The following is a 21,778-nucleotide window of genomic DNA, read 5'->3' on the forward strand; positions in this document are numbered from 1 at the left end:
GTCTTTACATTAGAGTTCCTCCTAAAAAAGGGTGAAACTCGTAAGTATTTTATCATTTCTACTATTCTTCCAGAACATTTTAATATAAAACCATTTTCACTGCAATTATGAATAGCATATATTATAAACCAGTTTGAGACAATGTTAGGACAGCAATGAGATTATGAATCCCAGGGACTTACAGCTTCTCCCTCAAGTCCCCTGCTCAATTACTCTAGGCTTTTTTTAAAACCTTCCTTTATTTGACTGTAGGACCATTGCCATTTTTAGGTCTTACTAAAATTACTGGTACTGATTTGTGTCAGACTGCTTAATCATCATAATTCAAAGCTGTTGTTGTTTTTACAATTATTCCTGTGCTATTTTGAAAGTTAAACTGCTGTGATGATTTGCAAAGATGAGGTATTTTATTTGTTTGCTATGTTAGATGCAGCCAATGAAAATGCTAGTGGAGCATTGCTGACAAATCGTGGCATGTACTACACAGGAAGATAAGCATCAGCTGCTTATCCGGATGCTGTGGATATACTAATTAAAATCAAGAATAGGTAAAAGGCAATACTATTACAGGATTATAGCAACCCAAGATGTAACAAAGCAAGGTTAATCAAACCTTTAGTGTCCTTTCACCTTGACAGACCTTTTGTGCTTCCTTCTTAATGAGTAACACTTCCCCAGAAAGATCTCCATAGTGGACGACTGACATTTGTCTTGTCAAGGTAATCAAGGGTTAGGATCATGACGAATATTTCATTGCTTTACTTGAAGGAAGTAATATTGTTCTCATGTACCATAATTACTGGGAATGTTATAGAAAATAATACGTATTATGGATAGTTGTTTAAATGGTTCTCAAACATTTATATCAACATCTTACTAATATCTGTTAGTTTTGGTTCATTTTTATGTGAATAGTGCAACATAATTTGATGGGTAATATACTTTTATTAGATTTTTGAGGAGCAATTGAGCTTGAACATTTTATGAACAGTGATATTACTTGGATTAAATGGAAACAAAAATAGCAGCAAGCAAGTGCTCAATAAATAATAGGTTTTTGGTTTTCACTATTCATTAACTCTGTTCTACTTTCCAAGAGCGGGGTTGTAAGAAATGTGACAACTCTCATTAAAATTTGTATGTAATATACAAATGGATGAAGACTATTGCTTGACATAGTGTAAGCCGCCCTGAGTCTTCGGAGAAGGGCGGGATATAAATGCCAAAAAAAAAAAATGGGTACTTATTTTTCTCTTACTGTACATGTTTAGATGAACATTGAAGGTATCTTATATATTTTTTACGCTTGAGACTGTTTTCTTTTCATTGTGGGTTCCAAAAATATAAATGATATTTAAACCTGTACCAAGGCCAGTAGTGAAATATAGTATAATCTTATTTCTTATAACAGAGTTGGAAAGGACCTTAATCTTCTAGTCCAACCTCCTGTTCAGGCAGGAAACCCTATACTATTCCAGACAAATAGTTGTCCTTAAAAAACTTCCAGTGTTGGAGCATCCACAACTTCTGGAAGCAAGTTGTTGCACTGATTAATTGTTCCAACTGTGGGGAAATTTCTCCTTAGTTCTAGGTTGCTTCTCTCCTTGATTAGTTTCCACTGCTTCTGGTCCTGCCTTCAGGTGCTTTGGAGAATAGGTTGACACCCTCTTCTTTGTGCAACCCCTTACATATTGGAACACTGATATCATGTAAATCTTTTGTAATTGAAGATGTTAATCCAGGTGAAATGAATGTCATTCACAAACTTAATTACTATAAACGAGTGACTAGTTTGGTTTGCCAGTTCCAGACATCTGGAAAACTGAATATGCATTTTAGAATTCATACGAATGTCTTGATGAAGGAAACAGTCATTTATTCAGTCATTCACTGAAACAATTCAGGTAGAGTTAACATCCATTTCAAGAGACTAGAAAGGAATTGGACGTTTGATTAATTAGAAATGTTCAACTGTCAATTTGGTTCCAGACTTAATTCATTTCAAAAGCAGTCCCAATATCATGGGTGTGTAATCTGAGGCCCCAAGCCACATGTGACTTATCACAACCTTAGATCTGGCTTCAAGAACTCTTCAAAAATTATCATTGAAAGGTAATTGTTAATATGAGATAAGTAAATGGGATATTTTAGTAAATAAAAGAACAGTGACACTACCTGTATATATATTATCTGTTATGGGCAGATATTTACATAAATAAGGAAGAATGTCTATTTGAAGAACAAACATAACTTCTAAATGTCATTAAATGCTCTCATTTTCTTTCCACTTAGGCAAATTTCTGCTTATTGGTAACATACCTTTACTATTTTTAGAGACTTGATATTTGTCTAAACGAGGTACACCGCCTGTTAAAATGTTTGTTGTAAATGTAATCCTGTAATGTTCAACCTGGTTTTCTCATTTAATACCCCTCTCTACCAGTGGTGGGATTCAAAAAAATTTATTACCAGTTCTGTGGGTGTGGCTTGGTGGGTGTAGCAGGGGAAGGATACTGTAAAATCTCCATTCTCTCCCCACTCCAGGGGAAGGTTACTGCAAAAGCCCCATTTCCTCCCGATCAGCTGGGACTTGGGACGCAGAGAATAGATGGGGGCAGGGCCAGTCAGAGGTGGTATTTACCGGTTCTCTGAACTACTCAAAATTTCCTCTACCGGTTCTCCAGAACTAGTCAGAACCTGCTGAATACCACCTTTGCTCTCTATCCTACTCTTTACTTTTATGTAATAGCGAAGGCGTTTCAACTAAAACTAGAATTGACTGTCCCAAAGCCAAATTTTGTCGTCATCCATCAGCAGCCTGCGGAGCTGTTAACGGAATCGGAGCCTGTTCCTAATGCCCGCATGAGAAGAACTGCCAAGAGGCAAGAGCAGCTCAAGCAGAGAGGTCACCTCGGGAGTAGGGCCCAGAGATGATTGGCCCCTCCCATAAGGTTTAAAAGAAGACCAGCACCGGTGTCTCAGTTTGCCGGAAAGCAACGTTGCAGCTGCACTCTTTGCTCTGTTCTCTGCTCTGGACATTTATCAGAAAGGACCTTGGCAATTATCCAAACTGAACTCAGGTTTGTGATAACCGAGGAATGTTTGTTTGTTGGTGAAGCCTTTATTTTATTTTGAGTTACACGATGCTGGGAATGAACTAATTCCCAGCTCTTCGAATAAAGTGTATTTTTCTTAAGAACTGAGTTTGCTGCTACCTACTTGGGTCTGGGTCACAACAGATTGCTTTCTGGCCCACGAGGAGAAGTAGTCAACAAACCTCTAAGAATGGAGGAGCTCCGTGCTGTGACTGCACAGCTTCAGCAGCAAGTAGCTTTGTTATCTGCACAGATGGCTCAACCCCAAGCTCCAGCTCCTCTCCCTCCCTGTAGAAGAGCTCATTTTGCCGTGCCAGACAAGTTTGATGGTACTCAAGCCATGTTTCCTGCTTTTATGGGACAATGCCAGCTTTTTATCAGCCTGAAAAGAGAGGACTTTCTCACTGACCGGGATAAAGTGGGATTTGTACTCAGCCTGCTTTCAGGTTCTGCAGCTCACTGGGCCATGCCCCTGATGGTGCAGGATAGTTCTCTGTTGGATGATTTCAGGGGGTTTTGTGATCATCTCCGACTGATGTATGAGGACCCCATCCACATGCAGACTGCCACCAGACCACTGAAGACCCTGAAGCAGGGCTGGAATCCATTGCAGGAGTATATCAATGAGTTTCGGCTGCTTAGCCAGGATTCAGCCTGGAATGAGACAGCCCTTATGGATGCATTCCAGGATGGCTTCTCAGAGGAGTTGCAGGATGAGTTGGTTCGGGCAGATACCCCTCCAACCCTCAACACGCTGGTACATCTGTGTCTTAGGATCGATGCCCGATTACAGAGACAGACCGGTTGACATGCCTGCCAGGAGACCCATGTGGTTTTAGTCAGGCGGGAGTCTCCACCTCCATGGGTGAAGCCCATGGAAGTCGGCACAGCCAGACACTGTCTGTCAGTGGCTGAGAAAACTAGATGACGTTCAGGAGGGTTGTGCTTGTATTGTGGGGAACCTGGGCACATGGCCGCCTATTGCCCACAGAAGCGACAAGGGGAACCGGTTCCTGTGCCTGCCCCAAAGCCACAGAAAACCTTGTCGGGAAAATACCCTGAGCCTGATCTAGGGGAGACTCTGGATTGGGTGCGCACCAAAACCAAGGAACGCCCAGCAGATGTGGAGCCCGGACCACCACCACCCGACACCTGATTTTGGCAGCAAAAGTCTTCTTGCCCAATAATCAGCAGGGGATTCCAGCTCGCGCCTTGGTGGACTCCGGAGCTACAACTAACTTTATGGACACGGCGTTTGCAACCAAATATTTAATCCCTCAGTTTCCGGTGGATCCTCCCATGCTCGTGGAGACCATTGATGGCCTAGTACTTTTGTCTGGGCCTATTACGGCCACCACACAACCCTTGCGCATGACCATCAGATCTCATGAGGAGGCCATTCAGTTTTATATTACCTCCGGCCTGCATTTTCCAGTGGTTTTGGGCTTGGCTTCGCTCCGGACATATGACCCGCAGATCTAATGGTCCCAGAACTTCATTGCTTTCCCGAGCCTGCAATGTGTAGACCACATCCGCCAAGTCTGTGCAGGCCAGCTGCAGGATCCAACCAGGGTGTCCTTGCCTTCCGTCCGTGAGAACTCTGTGGATGTTTCCAGCGTGAAAGAGGCAGATCGATTGCCCCCGCACCGGCCATACAATTGCCCCAGTGGTCGCAATCAAAGGGCGGATGCGCTCTTGAGTAAACTGGAGTATTCCCACATCGAAGACCTGCTTCCGCTCCAGACAGTGTTGCCTGTAGAACCTTTCTCCGTGGTTCAGGAACCAGTGGATTTACAGGCTCCGACACAGAAAGCGCAGCAGCCTGCCTGTCCACTCCACCAACCTGACTGTCCCCAACTGGCACCACATGATGGAGATGAACCACCCATGTACAAGGTTGCCAGCATTCGGGACTCCCGGTGGCTCAAAGGACAGTTCCAGCATCTCGTTGCATGGAAGGGATATGGGCAGGAGAACTTCACCTGGGAGGATGCAACCTCCATGCATGCACCTGCCATAGTGAACACCTTCCATGACCAATCCCCGTCCTGGCCGCATCCGGATCTTCAGCCCCGGGGGAAGGGCCCTGTGGTGGGGGATAGTGTCGTGATCCGTCAGCAGCCTGCGGAGCTGTCAACGGAATCGGACTGCGAGGAGCCTGTTCCTAATGCCCGCATGAGAAGAGCTGCCAAGAGGCAAGAGCAGCTCAAGCAGAGTGGTCACCTCGGGAGTAGGGCCAAGAGATGATTGGCCCCTCCCATAAGGTTCAAAAGAAGACCAGCACCAGTGTCAGTTTGCCGGAAAGCAACGTTGCAGCTGCACTCTTTGCTCTGCTCTCTGCTCTGGACATTTATCAGAAAGGACCTTGGCAGTTATCCAAACTGAACTCAGGTTTGTGATAACCGAGGAATGTTTGTTTGTTGGTGAAGCCTTTGTTTTATTTCAAGTTACATGACACTGGGAATGAACTAATTCTCAGCTGTTCGAATAAAGTGTATTTTTCTTAAGAACTGCATTTGTTGCTACCTACTCAGGTCTGGGTCACAACAGATTTGTCTCTTAAAAATTTAATAGGAATTCCAGTATATTCCTTACAGTTTATCACAGATACTTCAAGCTTTCTGGATATTTTCTAGGTAATCTTCAGGATGAATATCTGTATTTTGAATGTCATGTGTACAGGTCTTCATGATGCTATAAGGATCAAGTAAGCATGTTAATCAGCATACATGCCTGTAGAACATAAGTTACCTCTTACACATTTCATGTGTAAGTACACATGTGTAAGTACACATTTCTTACACATCTCATATTCTTCTAGTACTTGAATCTTTGTCTATTTTTTATAATAATTCTCCTGTAGTATTGGAAGTTACTTGCTATTCTTAGAACGGACTAGCATCTTTTACTATGCAAAACTCTAATGATAATCCTGCTACAAATACATATCTTTATTTAACCCCATTTCAACAATCTGGCAAATTAAGAGTTTTAATAATAGCAGCTGGTATCACAACATTTTAAGTCAGGTATTGAATAATTCTGTAGATATCTCAAGCACTGAAAATAGTTATAATTATATGTTCACATATAGTTCGTAAGACTACACTACAATCAATGGCATCAATAGTTCCATTGTAAAACATTAACCAAAATATTTTGGCATTAGAATGTCTAATTTGATAATTCTTTAGAAGGAACAGTTAGTGACATCAGGAAAGCTGGGCTTTTACCCCCTATCTTTTTAAATTCTTTAAGATAGTTAGTTACAGCACTAGAGCACTGGAATTTTGACACATGCTCACACATTTCTTAATAGAAATAATGTAACTGAATCAATTGTGACTTAGCTCAAGAAATGGTAAAAAAATAAACACTTTGTAAAATACAATAAGCCCTCAAACATTTGAAAGTCATTTTTCCCCAAGTTTTCCCTTTATTATTGTTCACGAGACATAAAGCAATACAAAGATATTTTCCTAAAAGTACAACTGTAGTATAATTCTCTACAAATAATTTCAAACTATTCAATTAAAACATTTTATTCCACAAGAGTGAGGAATCTAAAGCCTCTAGAATCTAGATCCTATCGAATTACAACTGCCAGCAGTCCCAATAATGTAGCCTGAAGGGAAGGATGCTTGGAATTTTAGTTCAGCAATTTTGGAAGGGTCACAATTTCCCCACCCATCATACACAGAATATTGAACCATCTGCCCAATATATTATGATCACTTAATACCATAGATTTTACATGTATTTTTAGAGCCCCACTTGAAGGTGTCAAGAACTGAACCTACAATTTTTCAGGCTAAGCATCAAGCAAAATTCATTTCATGCAGAACTTTTTAAAGACAAGCTTTGTGATTTGTTTTTACTTCATTCTCTGTATAACGTTCTGTTTTATACTGTTATAACAGTTGGTTTCAGAATTATTGGTGTTGTACTACTATGATCAATTTGAAAAGTAAGTTCAAGCTTTTCATTTTATACCATAAGGATGCTCTATTAAACCATAATACGTATTATCCAATTGAAGGGAACATGATTGCTTCTGAATGAATGAATGAATGAATAAATGAATAAATATATATATATATATATATATATATATATATATATATATATATATATATATATATATATATATATATATTCAATTACATATCGCTGTTTTACATTCATTATCCAACATGCTGCTAAATTCATGAACACAATAAAAAGGAAAAACAAATGGAACAATATATTCCTCTTTACTGTAATAATCAGCCCAATAATAAATTGGATAGGATGCTACCTGGTGCCTATATAGATGTTCCCACTGCGCTGGAGCACAAAACTTTTTTACCGTTAATAATAAAAATGCCAGAAACTCTAATAAACCTTTCAAAACTCTGCAAATGCATGTGATTTAAGATCTAAAATGGCCTTTATTCCTTCCTGAAGTGTCACAGAGGGATTGCCTCCAATTTCTTTATTGCTATTATAGAAGTTCAATTCATCCTGAGCAGAGAGAGGAGAATTTGAGGAAACAAACAAACATCAGCTTAAATCTGGATGGAACAGTGAAACATAAACAAGTATTTGCTACATCTAGCTGCCAGCTCACCCAGGAACACCATTCATTATGGAAAAATATAATTTGGCATGTACTGGTTAGGCAGCATCTGTAATGTAAAATGCTTCACCTTTCCAATCTTGTTTTCCATAAATCTTATTTCCATTGCATAGCTCATTGCTTTCATCCATATTAAATCATTTATTATTATTTCCATGTCATAATTATTTTGCCCCAAAGAAAATGGGGGCAATTTCTATACAATAACGTCATCTTTCCAAAAGAAACTGACAGCGCTGATCTCCATTTTTGTAGGGATATGAAATACTGTTGAGGGCTTATGTACTCCGCTGACCTCTACTGGATAAAAATTCAGCTGCTGACTCAACAAGCCCATGACTCATCATCTTTTCAAAGAAGCCTCCTACAAGGATGACAAGAACATTTCAGTGAAGTTGTAAGAGCTCTATATTATAGAATACAGTTTTAAATCACTTAAAGAATGCCGTAAAGCATTGTGGAATGGTATGTAAGTCTAAATGTTCTTGCTATATGCCAATCCTTACAGTTGGTATCTACACTGTTACTTATTATCTAGTGGGTTTTGTGAGATAAAGTTAGCATTTGTTTCCAAGCCCAAGGGCCTAAGAATGTTCTGATCTGGATCGTGTCACAATTTTATTGGTACACAGTGGAGAAGGATTATAGGGTGAGCTATAGCACTTAAGGGTCTTCCGTTGTACTATGTTCAATTTACCATAAGGGTTATGACTCTCCAAACTCAGTTGCTTATGGGCAAATAAGACCTCATAGCTGTGCTCAAAAGTGAAGAAATCTCTTATGGCTATTATTTGCATGTCATTAAAAGGCCGTCAGAAATAAATTCAAGCAGTAAATGCTCAAAAACACAGCAGTATCAGAATATCTATACAGTAGCATTCTTCCATTTAACCACGAGAGGAATCTTAAAAATTCTTGTAGCACAACCTGCAAAATGTTCTTCTTTTCAAGGACAGACAAGCTATTAATCTTTAAGATGTTGCCATATCTAGCTACATAGAAATGCAACTATTTATGCAAATAAGGAAATAAAAGAATGCTTTTCCTTAATAGGAAAGTATCTATTAAAAACATCACTGCTTCTCTATAATAAAAGACCTATAGATGAATGTCAGCATTCCTTAATTATTGCTCCATTTCTAGTGATTATGCATGCTTTGTTGCCATAAAATACAGAATCTAGTAACATTTTAACAAACAATGAATTGGCCTTCAATTGTTTGGGTGCACATTGCTTTATAACCCAATCAGTCCTAATGCAGAGGGTTTCTCCATTACAAGAGAATGGAATTGATAATAAACAAAATTTTCCATTTTCTAAGGAAAGCACCCATTAATTACAGGCATGCTATTTGCTTAGTTAACATTTATTAAACATCTGTCACGATATGACTGCTTGAGCACCAAGAACAACGTCCTCTCTAGTTCTTTTTAATTTCTACCCATAGGCATCTAATGCTCTTCTGCCTACTCAATGAACGGGAATCACCGACTCATTTCTACCTAACTCGCACAAAAGTCCCGCAGCTCTCGCTCGCTTTCCCTGCTAGCCTCCCAGTTTGAGTGGAGCAGCTCAGTGATGGAGCATCACGGGAACTGAAGGCTTTCATTTCTCTCGCCATCCCCTTTTCGGTAAACAAGCTCAGGACTGCATTTCCCAAGAGGACTTGCTATAAGAACGAGATCACCTGATGTTTCCCCAGCGCCGAACAAAATGGCGGCCCCCATAATGCGGCGCTACCGCGCTTGGCTTCGAGCTGGCAAAGTTAGCTTTGCGAATGACACCGTACTTGAAGATTGGAAGAGACCGGTATCCACCAGCGTTCTCTGCTGGAATTCGAAGGGGATTGCAACGAAAGAGAACCGGTATGACTGTCGATATTTCGGTTTGTTGCTCTTGGCTGATAAAAAAAAAAAAAAACTTTCCTCGCGTTTCACGTTTCCGCTCTTCTAGTGGCTTCCTGGTACGGATTGAAACGCGAAAGCAGTCTCACTAGATTTCAAATGTCCTATGTAGAATACTGATTAATTTTAGTATTAGTGTATTGGATGAAAATATAATAAACTAAAGCACTAAAGGATAAGGAAAAGAAGGTATTTTTTCTCAAATTTGAAATAGAACTGAAGATGCAGTTAAAGTATAGAATCCAAACTCTTATCTTTACCTGCTGGCAGATCTTAATGTCATGCTGCTTTGCTGCATAAATTCGTGGGCTGCTTCACAACTAGCACTTTTCCCTTGCAGCATGGAGAACGAAAAACATATACTACGGAAAACAGCGATGCATTTATAAATTGTTTGCATTATTGTATGAGCCTGTAACACACACCATCTTGTAAGCAGATTTGTATTAAAAACATTAAATGATGGTATTAATATTCATATATCAAGGTTTTTCTTCTCCTGTAGCAACAGTTTTAAAACTCAATGTGATTTTAAAAATTACACAGCAAGATCACACAGCAAACATTTATACAGGATACCCATTTGGGAAGCCCCATTTACCATACAATGATAATGCAAAGAGAAAAAGAAATCTTTTCTAAATTAGCACTGAACTAAAATACATGCTTCGATGTGCTTTTAAATAAATATCTTCTGTATTATCTGGTCTTAAGTACATTTTGAACACACTGTACAGACAAATATTATATAGCAATGGGTGGAAACTAATCAAGGAGAGAAGTAACCTACAACTAAGGAGAAATTTTCTGACAGAACAATTAATCAATGGAATAACTCGCCTCCAGAAGTGAATGCTCCAACAATGGAAGTTTTTAAGATATTGGACAACCATTTGTCTAAAATGGTATAGTTTTTCCTGCCTGAGCAGTGGATTGGATTAGAAGACCTCTAAAGTTCCTTCCACCTTCGTTATTTTGTATTCTGTAAAATGATCAGGAGCCTACATAAATACTGAAAAATTCTGAAAATGTCCACTTTTATTAATAAATATGATTATATTGGCCCCACTTCATTATGGTTTCAATTATTTCATTTCAAAGAAATACAGAAACCTGAATTGTCATCTTCTTAAGAAAAGAAAAAAAAATTGTATCTACGTAATTCTTTTATGGATCTCAAGTATTGATTTCAGTGCTATTATTACAATGGCATAAGATTGACTTCACTAAATAAATGTATTTGTTTATGTCATTGTATAAATCCAAATCATTTCTTTCAGATTCTGTAAAGCATTTACTGCAAAATTGCACATTCTCTCACTCATATCAAAATACAGATGCATGAAGTGCAGTTACTTTTAGTGGCTATGTAGATTTTGTTCCATTTTTTTCAAATGAAAATTTTTGACACCTTCTCAATGAATGTGACCCTTTTAAAAGGCATGTGTAGGACAATAGGGTAATGTATGTTGGCTATAAGAACTGGCATCTATCTAACAAATCGGGTTTTTTTTAGAAACCTTTCAGTTTTTAATTTATTTAAGCTGTTCAGAATTTGAGTTTCTTTTAATGTCCTATCGTTTTGTTCCACTGTTAATTGTGCTTGATTTTCTTTCCCCTTTCCCAAGTGCTTTAAAATTTTAATTTTATTTATCTAACTACTGATTACACATGTTGGCTTTCTTTTAGTGATGTTTCCTGGGCAGCAGTTGTAGGCTTGGAAATCCATGCACAGATCTCATCCAACTCTAAGCTTTTTTCTGGTTCCCAAGTTCAGTTTGCAGCTCCACCTAATTCTCTAGTATCATTCTTGGATGCTTCTCTTCCTGGCACTCTACCGGTAGGTTTTTTCAGTCCTGAGTATTTATTTATTTTATTTATTTATTTAGTCACACAGTATATATATAAGCATAAGCATGAAATAACTATACAATATATAAGCATATATATAAGTATGAGTATGTAATAACTATATTAATTGGATATAACGAAAGGAAACAATAGGACAGGAACGGTAGGCACGCTTGTGCTCTTATGCACGCCCCTTAGAACATGATCAACCTGGCTTTTTCTAAGGAAAGGAGCAAACTTTAATAAGCTCAAAGCAATGTGGAGTATATAAAATGCAGTTTTATTGAAACATGGTTACAAACACCTATCAGAGCCCAAAGCAGAACATAAAGTGCATCAAAGAAATTTAAAATAATAGATATAAAGACCTCAAATCAGATTCTGTCTCACAAGTTGAACTGAAACAGCACATTTGTACTTAGTCTAAAGCTATACAGATACCAACTGCTTCTGGAATTCCATAGGGATAATTCCATGGTATCAGCTAAGCTCCACTGGAAGTTGTGCTATCTATTGAATCAAGAATGTTAACAAGGTAAGAGTAGCTTGGCTACCACCAAATAGAACATTGACAACTTAAGAATAACAGAATAAAAGAGTTGGAAAGGACCTTGGAGGTCTTCTAGTCCAATCCCCTACTGAAACAGGAAACCCTATATCATTTTAGACAAATGGTTGTCCAATCTCAGGTTTACCTTCTATTTTTTATTTATTGCCTGATTTATTGTAAATAAGAGGCCTATAATGAAGATTTGAGTGTATATTTATATTTACTCTCTTCTCTCATATTATGTTATGTGTTGTGTTATATATTATGTTCCTGTTGCTGTGGCACAGATTGGATAGAGGAATACATAGGGTGGTGTAATATGTAGGCTGGAATGTTAAATTTATTCACAGTTATTAAGGGTTTGTCTTATGACCTTTGTGGGGTCTGCTCTCTTGTTTCTGTTATTCCAAGGAGCCTACCTACTGATACATAAGTAAATTACTGCTGTTTTTAAAATCTTTTGTTATGGATACATTAAGGTTTGTAATACCAGTTGCATCATGAATGCTAATTTAATGTGGTGTTCTATTTTAATATGTAAGCCCATAGCTTGCAAAAGAAATCAGTTAATTGGATAAATGAAGATGGGTAATATCACTGTGTGCATATGTGTGGTTTAGAGTTTTGCTAATACTGAAGAGGTTGAAAAAGCCAAGACTGTGATTGTACTATTTTGGTTGATTACTGAACTTCATTGAGAGTTTTCATCTTGTTTTTTTGTCCTGTTAATGTCAAACCTCAGTAAGTATTTAGAACTACATTCTGATCTTTTATGGACTCTTCTGCAGTATAATATGATTTTGGGTTTTGTTTTGTTTTGTTTTTTTATTTTTTGCTGTTGTAAAAGTTTGTCTTGTTCATACAAAATACAGTAAAGCAGCAATACCTGTTTTTTCAGCTATATGTATTAATATTCATATAAAAATAATCTGTATTCTGAAAGGTAATAAATATTTTTGTCTGGTATTTTTTCTATAATACTTGTATTTTAGACTGGCCACTTTTAAATCTTACATACATAAACAGGGCATATAAGTAACTTAGAATTGGTTATAAGCGGAACAGACTATAATCTTTAGAGTTAATAAATAAGCCAGCATTCTACTCACAAAACCCAAATAGGCACCGAAGTCAGACAGACTAAAATGCCAATTTATCTTTGTTGGACCATTATAATCAAAGTCCTCATTTTTCATCAAACATATTCTATAAAGTCCATTTTTCTGTAGGTTGGCTGCTAGTGTGAGTCCACTGTTTCCTTTAAGGTTATTTTTATTTTTAAAATAATCTAGTTTGAGAAATAGTAACCATCAGTATGGACAGCTACTTTCAAACACTCTTTTGATGATACAGCAACAAATAAATAAATAATAACTTATTTCTGTTGTCTTGTGTATCTTATAGACACAATATTTAAGCCCTCAACTCATGGAATCCTTCAGTTATTTTGAATTTTATTTATCTAACTACTGATTACACATGTTGGCTTTCTTTAGTGATGTTTCCTGGGCAGCAGTTGTAGGCTTGAAATCCATGCACAGATCTCATCCAACTCTAAGCTTTTTCTGGTTCCCAAGTTCAGTTTGCAGCTCCACCTAATTCTCTAGTATCATTCTTGGATGCTTCTCTTCCTGGCACTCTACCGGTAGGTTTTTTCAGTCCTGAGTATTTATTTTATTTTATTTTTATTTAAAAAAAAACTACTTTAGAATGTTCCATAGAAGTCCTTTGTGGATAGGGTGTTTCATATTGACCTTATAACAAAATATGCTCACATTTTGTGAATACAGCTGCTAGTTTCAGCTTGTATGTACCATGTACCCTGACAGTCTGAGAAGTGATGCAATGTAATGTTTAATATTTATGACAAGTTGCTTCAACAAAATGAGAAGAGCAGATTCTTATCTGCACATACTGGCTATGTGCAGATAACCTGGCTTCAGTGCATTTTAAGAGGACTTTTTTTTTTTTAATTGCTCAGTAGTGGATTAATTTGATCCAAATTGGCTTTTTTAAATGATAAATCCTCTTGATTTGCTTGTTAACCTGTGAGGAAAAAAATGGATCTGGTGATTTGCAATTTCAGCTATAGCTTTTTGTCTATACAAGGAGGATCTCTTTCTTTTTATTTATTCTTTTATTGCTTTTAAAATAATGACAGAGAAGTAGGGGGGGGGGACTACACAGATAAAAATACATGTATTGTCAAAGAAAGCACAGTTTTTTTATTTTAAAAAAGTAAAAAAAGAAAAAGAAAAAAGGTATATTATTTTAGCTGTGAATAATTGCAATTCACAGATAACTATATAATTATATATAGTTATCTAATGAAATGTTTACTTAAATACATGTATATTTCTAATATGTTTATATAACTTTTATATAATATTATATAATATAAAGGTAAAGGTTCCCCTCGCACATACGTGCTAGTCATTCCTGACTCTAGGGGGAAATGCTCATCTCTGTTTCAAAGCTAAAGAGCCATCACTGTCTGAAGACATCTCCGTGATTATGTGGCCGGCATGACTGAATGCTAAAGGTGCACGGAACGCTGTTACCTTCCCACCAAAGGGTCCCTATTTTTTTACTTGCATTTTTTACATGCTTTCGAACTGCTAGGTTGGGCAAAGCTGGGACAAGTAACGTAAGTTCATCCCATTACACAGCACTAGGGATTCAAACCACTGAATTGCTGACCTTTTGATCAACAAGCTCAGCGTCTTAGCCACTGAGCCACTGCGTCCCTATTATTATTATTATTATAACATGTATATTTATAATACATTTATATAACTATTATATTTTTAAACTAGAGTAGTTTGTATGAATCTCATATTTCATTATATTTATCTATACATGGTCTATAGCTATAGGCAATTTGCTCATAGATAGTAAGTGCAATTAGATCTTCAATATTCTAGCTGAAGGGATGAGGAGTTTCTTTCTCACCAGTGCTTGGTAGATATGTCCAAACTATTTTATATTATTTATTATACTGTAAGGCTGAAAAATATTTTTTGAATGCAGTGGAGGACTTTGCCAGATAATTTTTAATAGTGAAATGTTTGTATTAATCAAGGTATAACTTGGTCCACAGACCCAATGGGGGAGTACCACAGTGAAGGTGGCTACCAGATTGGTAGCAAACCCACAGATTCCTTGCTTTAGTAATAGTCTCAAATTACTGCATTATCATTGTTTGTTTTATTGTTTCATTATTTTGCTACTGTTACGTTTACATTTCTTTTCATTTCTCTGTTTTTATTGTTGTAAGCCGCCTAGAGTAGACCCATGGCAAGATGGGTAGCAAAGAAATTTAATAAACAAGCAAGCAAGCAAATAACTGAATAGCTCTTTCTCTACCTATCTATATTCTGATTACCATTTCAGTGGACTAGAGCAGTGGTTCTCAACCTGTGGTCTGTGGACCCCTGGGGGGCTGGGATGTCATCACAGGAATTCCGCAAGGGCTTGAAGAAATATTAAGATTTAAATCTTGAATTAAGTCTTTTTTTTAATTTATTTTGTCACAACATTATATACAAGCACATACAATGAAAGGAAACAACAAGACAGGAACGGTAGGCACTTTTGTGCACTTATGCACGCCCCTTATAGTCCTCTTATGAATGGGGTGAGGTCAATGGTAGATAGTTTTTGGTTAAAGTCTTAAAAGTTTAAAGTTTAAAGTCTTTAACTTTAAAGACTTTAAAGTTAAAGTCTTGGGGGTCTGTGGTCACAAAAGGTATTTAAAGGCAATCCATGGTGAAGAAAAGGTTGAGAACCATTGGTTTAGAACAGGGTTAAGCAACCTGTGGCTCTGGAGCCACATGTTTATTTATTTATTTATTTATAATTACATTTCTATACCGCACCATCTCCCGAAGGACTCAGGGCGGTGTACAACCAATATTAAAATACACATAACACTATATAAATATAATAAATAAACACTATTTAAAAACAATTTAAAAACAAATATTTAGTGGCCGAATCACTAAAACGGTCAAAGACCGATTAAAAATCCATTAAAATTTCACTAAAATACATTCTTAGGCTAGTCCCGCTCGGTGAAATAATAGAGTCTTTAGTTCACGTTTGAAGGCCCGGAGGTCAGGGAGTTGGTGCAACTCCGGAGATAACTCGTTCCATAGGGCTGGTGCCGTCACAGAGAAGGCCCTCCCCCTGGGGGCCACCAACCTACATTGTTTGGTCGACGGCACCCTGAGGAGGCCCACTCTGTGGGAGCGCACAGGTCGTTGGGAGGCAATCGGTGGCAGAAGGTGGTCTCGCAAATGCCCCGGTCCTAAGCCATGGAGCGCTTTAAAGGTGGTAACCAGCACCTTGAATTGCACGCGGAAAGCTACCGGCAGCCAGTGCAGGCCGCGCAGGATGGGTGTTATATGGAGCAACGTGGTGCCCCCTCTATCACCCGCGCGGCCGCATTCTGGACTAGCTGGAGCCTCCCGGTGCTCTTCAAGGGGAGCCCCTTGTAGAGAGCATTGCAATGGTCCAGGCGGGAAGTGATGAGGGCATGAGTGACCGTGCGTAATGTGGCTCTTTCACCCCTCTGCTGCGTCTCCCTGTCACTCAAAATATGTGTAACAACCGCCAATGTGTGACACCCGCTGGCATGTGATTTATTGAGCTTTTCGATCCCCGGTAGGCCAACCATGGATAAATCCAAGGAAAGAAAAGTTTCAGAAGAAAGCAAAATGTTTAATGGTATGTGGGCAGATTCATTTGCTTTCACTGCTGATGAGGCTGGTTTGTCAGTATGTTTAATATGTGATGAGAAATTGGATATATACAGTGTTATCTTCATTTTAGATGTCAAAAGGGTTTTGTGGCTCCCGGAGTTTTCTGTGGGAAACGGATCCAAATGGCTCTTTGAGTGTTTAATGTTGCCGACCCCTGGTTTAGAACATATTAGAATTGTTACATAGCAAAACATTTAAATCTATGTATCCATGTTAATTTAGGTCAGTGTTTTGTTAAAGGTTAAAACTCAGCTCTGTGTCATCTTCCAATGAATGTAGTTAAGAGCATTAAAACAAAAGCAACAAACTTACACATAGAGTGTGCAATATTAAAAACCATTGTGCTCTGCACCATAAAATGGAAAAACAAGTTTTCCCTTATTACCCTTTGTACTTCCCATTTGCAGGGAAATTGTGGGTTTTTTAAAGCAATCAAAACGGAAACGCACACTGTTTAAAAAGATATGAATCAAGTTGTGCGTTGTGTGTCTCTCTCTAGGTTCTCAACAGACGATGCGTGGAAGCAGCAGTGTCAACAGGCCTTGCACTGAACTGCACCATAAACAAGAAGTCCTTGTTTGACAGAAAACACTATTTCTATGCAGATCTGCCTGTGAGTATATATCAGGCTTTGTCCTTGACAAATCGGAAGAGGAACATGCCTGAAGAACAGATGGGGGGCAGTGGTGGGGGGCAGGCCAACAAAAGAGAAGCTTTGTTTTTTTTTCAGCCACTGTTTACCCTTCCAAGCTGGATGCAGCCCTGAATTCAGATGAATGGGCAGCTGTAGCCAGGAGCTTGCAGATTGACGATGATTGTTCTGATGGCTGTGCCTCGTGTTTTCAGGGCTTTGGGAATAATTTAACTGGGGAAGGTACCGCTAGGACCAGCCTGCCTTTATTCTCATTAATGGCCTGTTAGGATTAAGACAAACAGTATGAATCTTTTTAAATGAATGTATTATAGACGTATATTGGTGCTCCAGTGACTTCATAAGCACTTATTGTCATTATGCCTGAGAATTTCAAGCACAGTGTTTTGTTTTTAATTTGTTCAGATATCTAAAGCAAATAAAAGCAAACTAAAACAGTAATATTCACTGTATGACACTAGATATTACGTTTAAGTCAGACTTGTTTGAGATTGGGCTTGACTTGTTACATTTAACAAATTGAAGCTGCCCAGTCTATCAGAAAAACAGGATACATCATTATAATAATTAAATAAGGATATTGCAGAGTTTCTTGTTAGCAAACAGCTCCCATTGTCCTCCCCACAACAGATGAAAAGGGATGCCCTAGGCTCACAGTGTATCTTTGTAAAAATTAACTATGAGATGGAGTGATGATATATGATGTGTGATAAGTTTGCAAATATCACTGAGGTTTAAAAGACTATCTTCAGTCAGATTAATGTTCTTCCGACAGATGTTCCTTTTTAATTTTTTATTACATTTCAAAAACATTGCAATTTCTTTTAAAATCCTCAGTGGTCTATAGTAATGTACATAAACTAAAGAGCAGTATAATTATAATAGCATTACAATATATAAATATTGTATACCATATACCATATATAAAATTATATCGTTTAAAATGGAAATTCAATAAAAGGTAGTGTGGAAAAAACCAAGGAGGAAAAAACTAAATCACCTAAAGAAAAGAATTTAATTCCCTTGTTAATATCATTTGAAACCGATCACTCAGGAAGGGAGGAAACCACTGTAAATTTTTATTACTGATGGTATTGAAGCAATATAAAGATGTGGTCCCTTATCTAAGTCCTGACAGAGGTAACTTACATGGTTACATTACCAAATGTGATTTTCCTCCTGATCCTAAGCCACAGGCTTGAATTCCAACCAGATGACCTATTTCATCCAAGCTGCTTTGTAAATGCTGCATCATCAACCTTCTCTAAGAAGGGGAGATGGCAGATGGGCCAATAGCTGCCCACAGTATTTAGCTATGGCTTCTTTAGAAGAAGAAGTACCCGTCTCTTAAGTATGGTGATGTTACTCTTTCGTCAAAGGGAATTCACAACTGACACAACAAGTCTACATTCCCCATTGCAGCAGCTAATATTAAAAAGACTTGACGCAAGTGCACAGGTCAGATCCCACAGGTGGCAGAACTCCTAAGGAAACCAGGTATTGGGAGTGGGCACATTATAAAAGCATTTCACAATTGTAGTGTGAGCTCTGTCCCTTTTGTATGAAATTGCATGAAGTTGCATGCACGTATGAAAAGAGTGGATCTTGTGTCACAGTGTGGTGACGCTGCCTTATGGTATTGCATCATATCTTGCAGGGAATCTCTCACCAACATAAGGTGCATGTTGCAGTTGGGAAGACAGGATTTTTGTAAAATTTATTTATTACATTAATATGCTGATTCCTTATATGGTATCATTTAGAAAGTTTTAAATAGCTGTTTTGACATTCGACAGGATAGCTTCAGTAGGCACAACTATAGGTATGCCTTTGAGATTGCTACTTTGTCTGGATGGGGTCCCTCTGTTTCTGAAGATGCCAGCCCAGTTGCGAACGAAATAGCAGTTTCATTCAGCATCTAAAAACTAGATCGCATCCTAAGCTACTCACTAGCTTGACTGCAAAAGCTCATCATTGGTCAATTGATGCCAGTGGTGAAAACCACCAGGAAAATTAAGCTGGCTGGGGAATTCTGGGAGCTGAAGTCCTCCAGGCTTAAGGTTGCCAAGGTTGGAGACCTTTGCTTTAGATGGTATTCACTCTAGTTCAAGCAGCAATCTAGCCAAGTAGGAAGGGAGAGCTTAACTTTTTTTTTTTGCCAATTAGATCTCTCATCCAAGTCTCCCTGTCCCTCCAGTTATTCTTTCCATGTAATTTTTTGATATATTTTTTTTGATAGTCTGAAGGCATTTAATGTAACATTTATGTATGATAAATTACATTGGAAGGCTACATGTGAATGTTTGAGCATTAATAGAAAAATGAAATTTGGTTATTCGCTGTCACTTTTATTTGTCTTTTTACTTTTTAATCTTTTCAGTAAGAAGTACCTTGAGGGAGGGGGTGGTCAGAACGGAAAGAGTACATGCAGCCTACCATATGGATATCTTTTGGTGTCAATGGTTCACAAGAAGGATGGGTCTGTGTGTTAAAAGGCAGAGATGATCACCTTTCATTTGAAATGAAACATTCTAAATGCAGGCTGGATATCAGATCACTCAGCACAGGAGTCCCATTGCGGTGAATGGCTGCTTACAATACTTTACGCAAGCCAATAAAAATCCGAATGAAATGGTAAGCAAGACTGTGAGGATCAAACAAATACAATTGGAGCAAGACAGTGGAAAGAGTCTTCATGATGATTTTAGAAACCAAACACTCGTTGACCTCAACAGAGCAGGTATGTTTGAAACATATTTATGCATGTAACTGTTGCAAGAAGTACAGTATTTATATGTTTTCAACTGAATGCATATTCTCAAATTAAAATAACTGGATTTGATGCCAAGTTAAAGTTTCAAAGATCAAAGTTTCAAAGAAAGACTTGACTGTATCATCTATACTTAAGGTCTCTAAAGCAGGGATCTCCAACCTTGGTCCCTTTAAGACTTGTGGACTTCAACTCCCAGAGTTCCTCAGCCAGCTTTGTTGGCTGAGGGACTCTGGGAGTTGAAGTCCACAAGTCTTAAAGGGACCAAGGTTGGAGACTCCTGCTCTAAAGAAACTCATGTCGGTGTCACCATTCACTTACGTTTTGTAAAAAAATAAATTTGGAAGCATGACCTCCCATTTCATTTTCTATTTATACACAAACACAGATGCTTTTCTGGGAGCCTGAAGTTCCAGGCTGCAAAATAATGGAACCCAGATGGAAAAATATTTTAGCCGTTTAAATTTAATAGAATAATTAAATGACCAAATAGAAATTTGGTGGCATTTTCCAAATGAAAGCAGTTCCTTTGATCAGGCTGTCTTGGAATACAGATGGATATCATCAGGTGGGGAAATCATGTATCATCAAGATGTTTGAGCACAAACATCTTCACTTTTCTTCCTATGCAGAGATCTATTTGCTGTATCAGGTGTTCAGGGACCAGAAGATTTGCCAGAGACAGGGAATTTCCCATAAATCTGTCTGTTGATGCTACATTTCAAAGCCAGAGGCCATGTTCCTCTGTTTGCTACCAAATTTGCAAAAGGACAGTCTTTTACAGCTAGTTATGAGCATCCCACATTTCTCTTGGGGGACTTTACATTTAGTTTCTTTTTTTATATTAGTGAGATGTGAATTTACGTAAGACAGAATGACAGTTCTGCTGTTGTATGAATGTTGACAGTGATTAAATAATAAATGATCCTGAATTGCCTTGCATAAAAGCTAGAGCAGCTTCAACTAGGCTCAACATTTAGGGATGAACTGATACAATGAGATGAAAAAGCTGCTGTTTTTATCCTTACTCTGCCTCTGGTAGGGATCGGCCTCATGGAGCTTGTCATGGAACCAGATATGTGTTGTGGAGAAGAGGCGGCAGCAGCGGTGAGAGAACTTCAGCTCATCCTGCAAGCTCTCGGGAGCAGCCAGGCAAACATGGCAGGTAGGGGACCTGCAGGCAGTGGTGAAAGCTAAATTTTTTTACTACTGGTTCTGTGGGTTTGGCTTGGTGGACGTGGTGTGGCTTGGTGGCTTGGTGGGCATGGCTTGCTGGGCGTGGCAGGGGAAGGATACTGCTAAATCTCCATTTCCACCCTACTCTGGGACCAGCCAGAGGTGGTATTTGCCGGTTCTCTGAATTACTCAAAATTTCCACTACCGGTTCTCCAGAACCTGTCAGAACCTCCTGGATTTCCTCCCTGCCTGCAGCGTATATTTATCTTTTCTCACCTGTGATTTTTCTACAAGAAAGGCCCTTTCACAGCAGTTTTCTTTGCCATTCAAAGAAAATCATTTAGCATTGTTGGGCTGCCTTTTGTGGTAGTTTTTTCTCTCCTTCATAAGATTTCTGT

The 21,778-nt window shown here is 38.3% G+C and overlaps 1 protein-coding gene across 2 annotated transcripts in view; it reads left to right on the forward strand.

Moving 5' to 3' along the window:
• The window catches only part of GATB (glutamyl-tRNA amidotransferase subunit B), a 65,778-nt gene that overhangs the window by 14,359 nt on the left and 29,641 nt on the right, over positions 1–21,778 (forward strand). The window contains exons 2-7 of one of the 2 annotated variants that reach the window (XM_058193167.1): positions 7,969–8,110; positions 9,417–9,579; positions 11,308–11,458; positions 17,282–17,395; positions 19,976–20,174; positions 21,247–21,369. In XM_058193167.1, coding sequence (XP_058049150.1) covers positions 9,428–9,579; positions 11,308–11,458; positions 17,282–17,395; positions 19,976–20,174; positions 21,247–21,369 — 739 coding nt within the window. In that variant the 5' untranslated portion in view covers positions 7,969–8,110; positions 9,417–9,427. Of the gene's footprint in view, positions 1–7,968; positions 8,111–9,416; positions 9,580–11,307; positions 11,459–17,281; positions 17,396–19,975; positions 20,175–21,246; positions 21,370–21,778 lie in introns of those variants that run through there. The other variant, XR_009156319.1, reaches the window with a different exon arrangement.

Source organism: Ahaetulla prasina, chromosome 8 (assembly GCF_028640845.1).
Source record: "Ahaetulla prasina isolate Xishuangbanna chromosome 8, ASM2864084v1, whole genome shotgun sequence".
Lineage (NCBI taxonomy): Eukaryota > Metazoa > Chordata > Lepidosauria > Squamata > Colubridae > Ahaetulla > Ahaetulla prasina.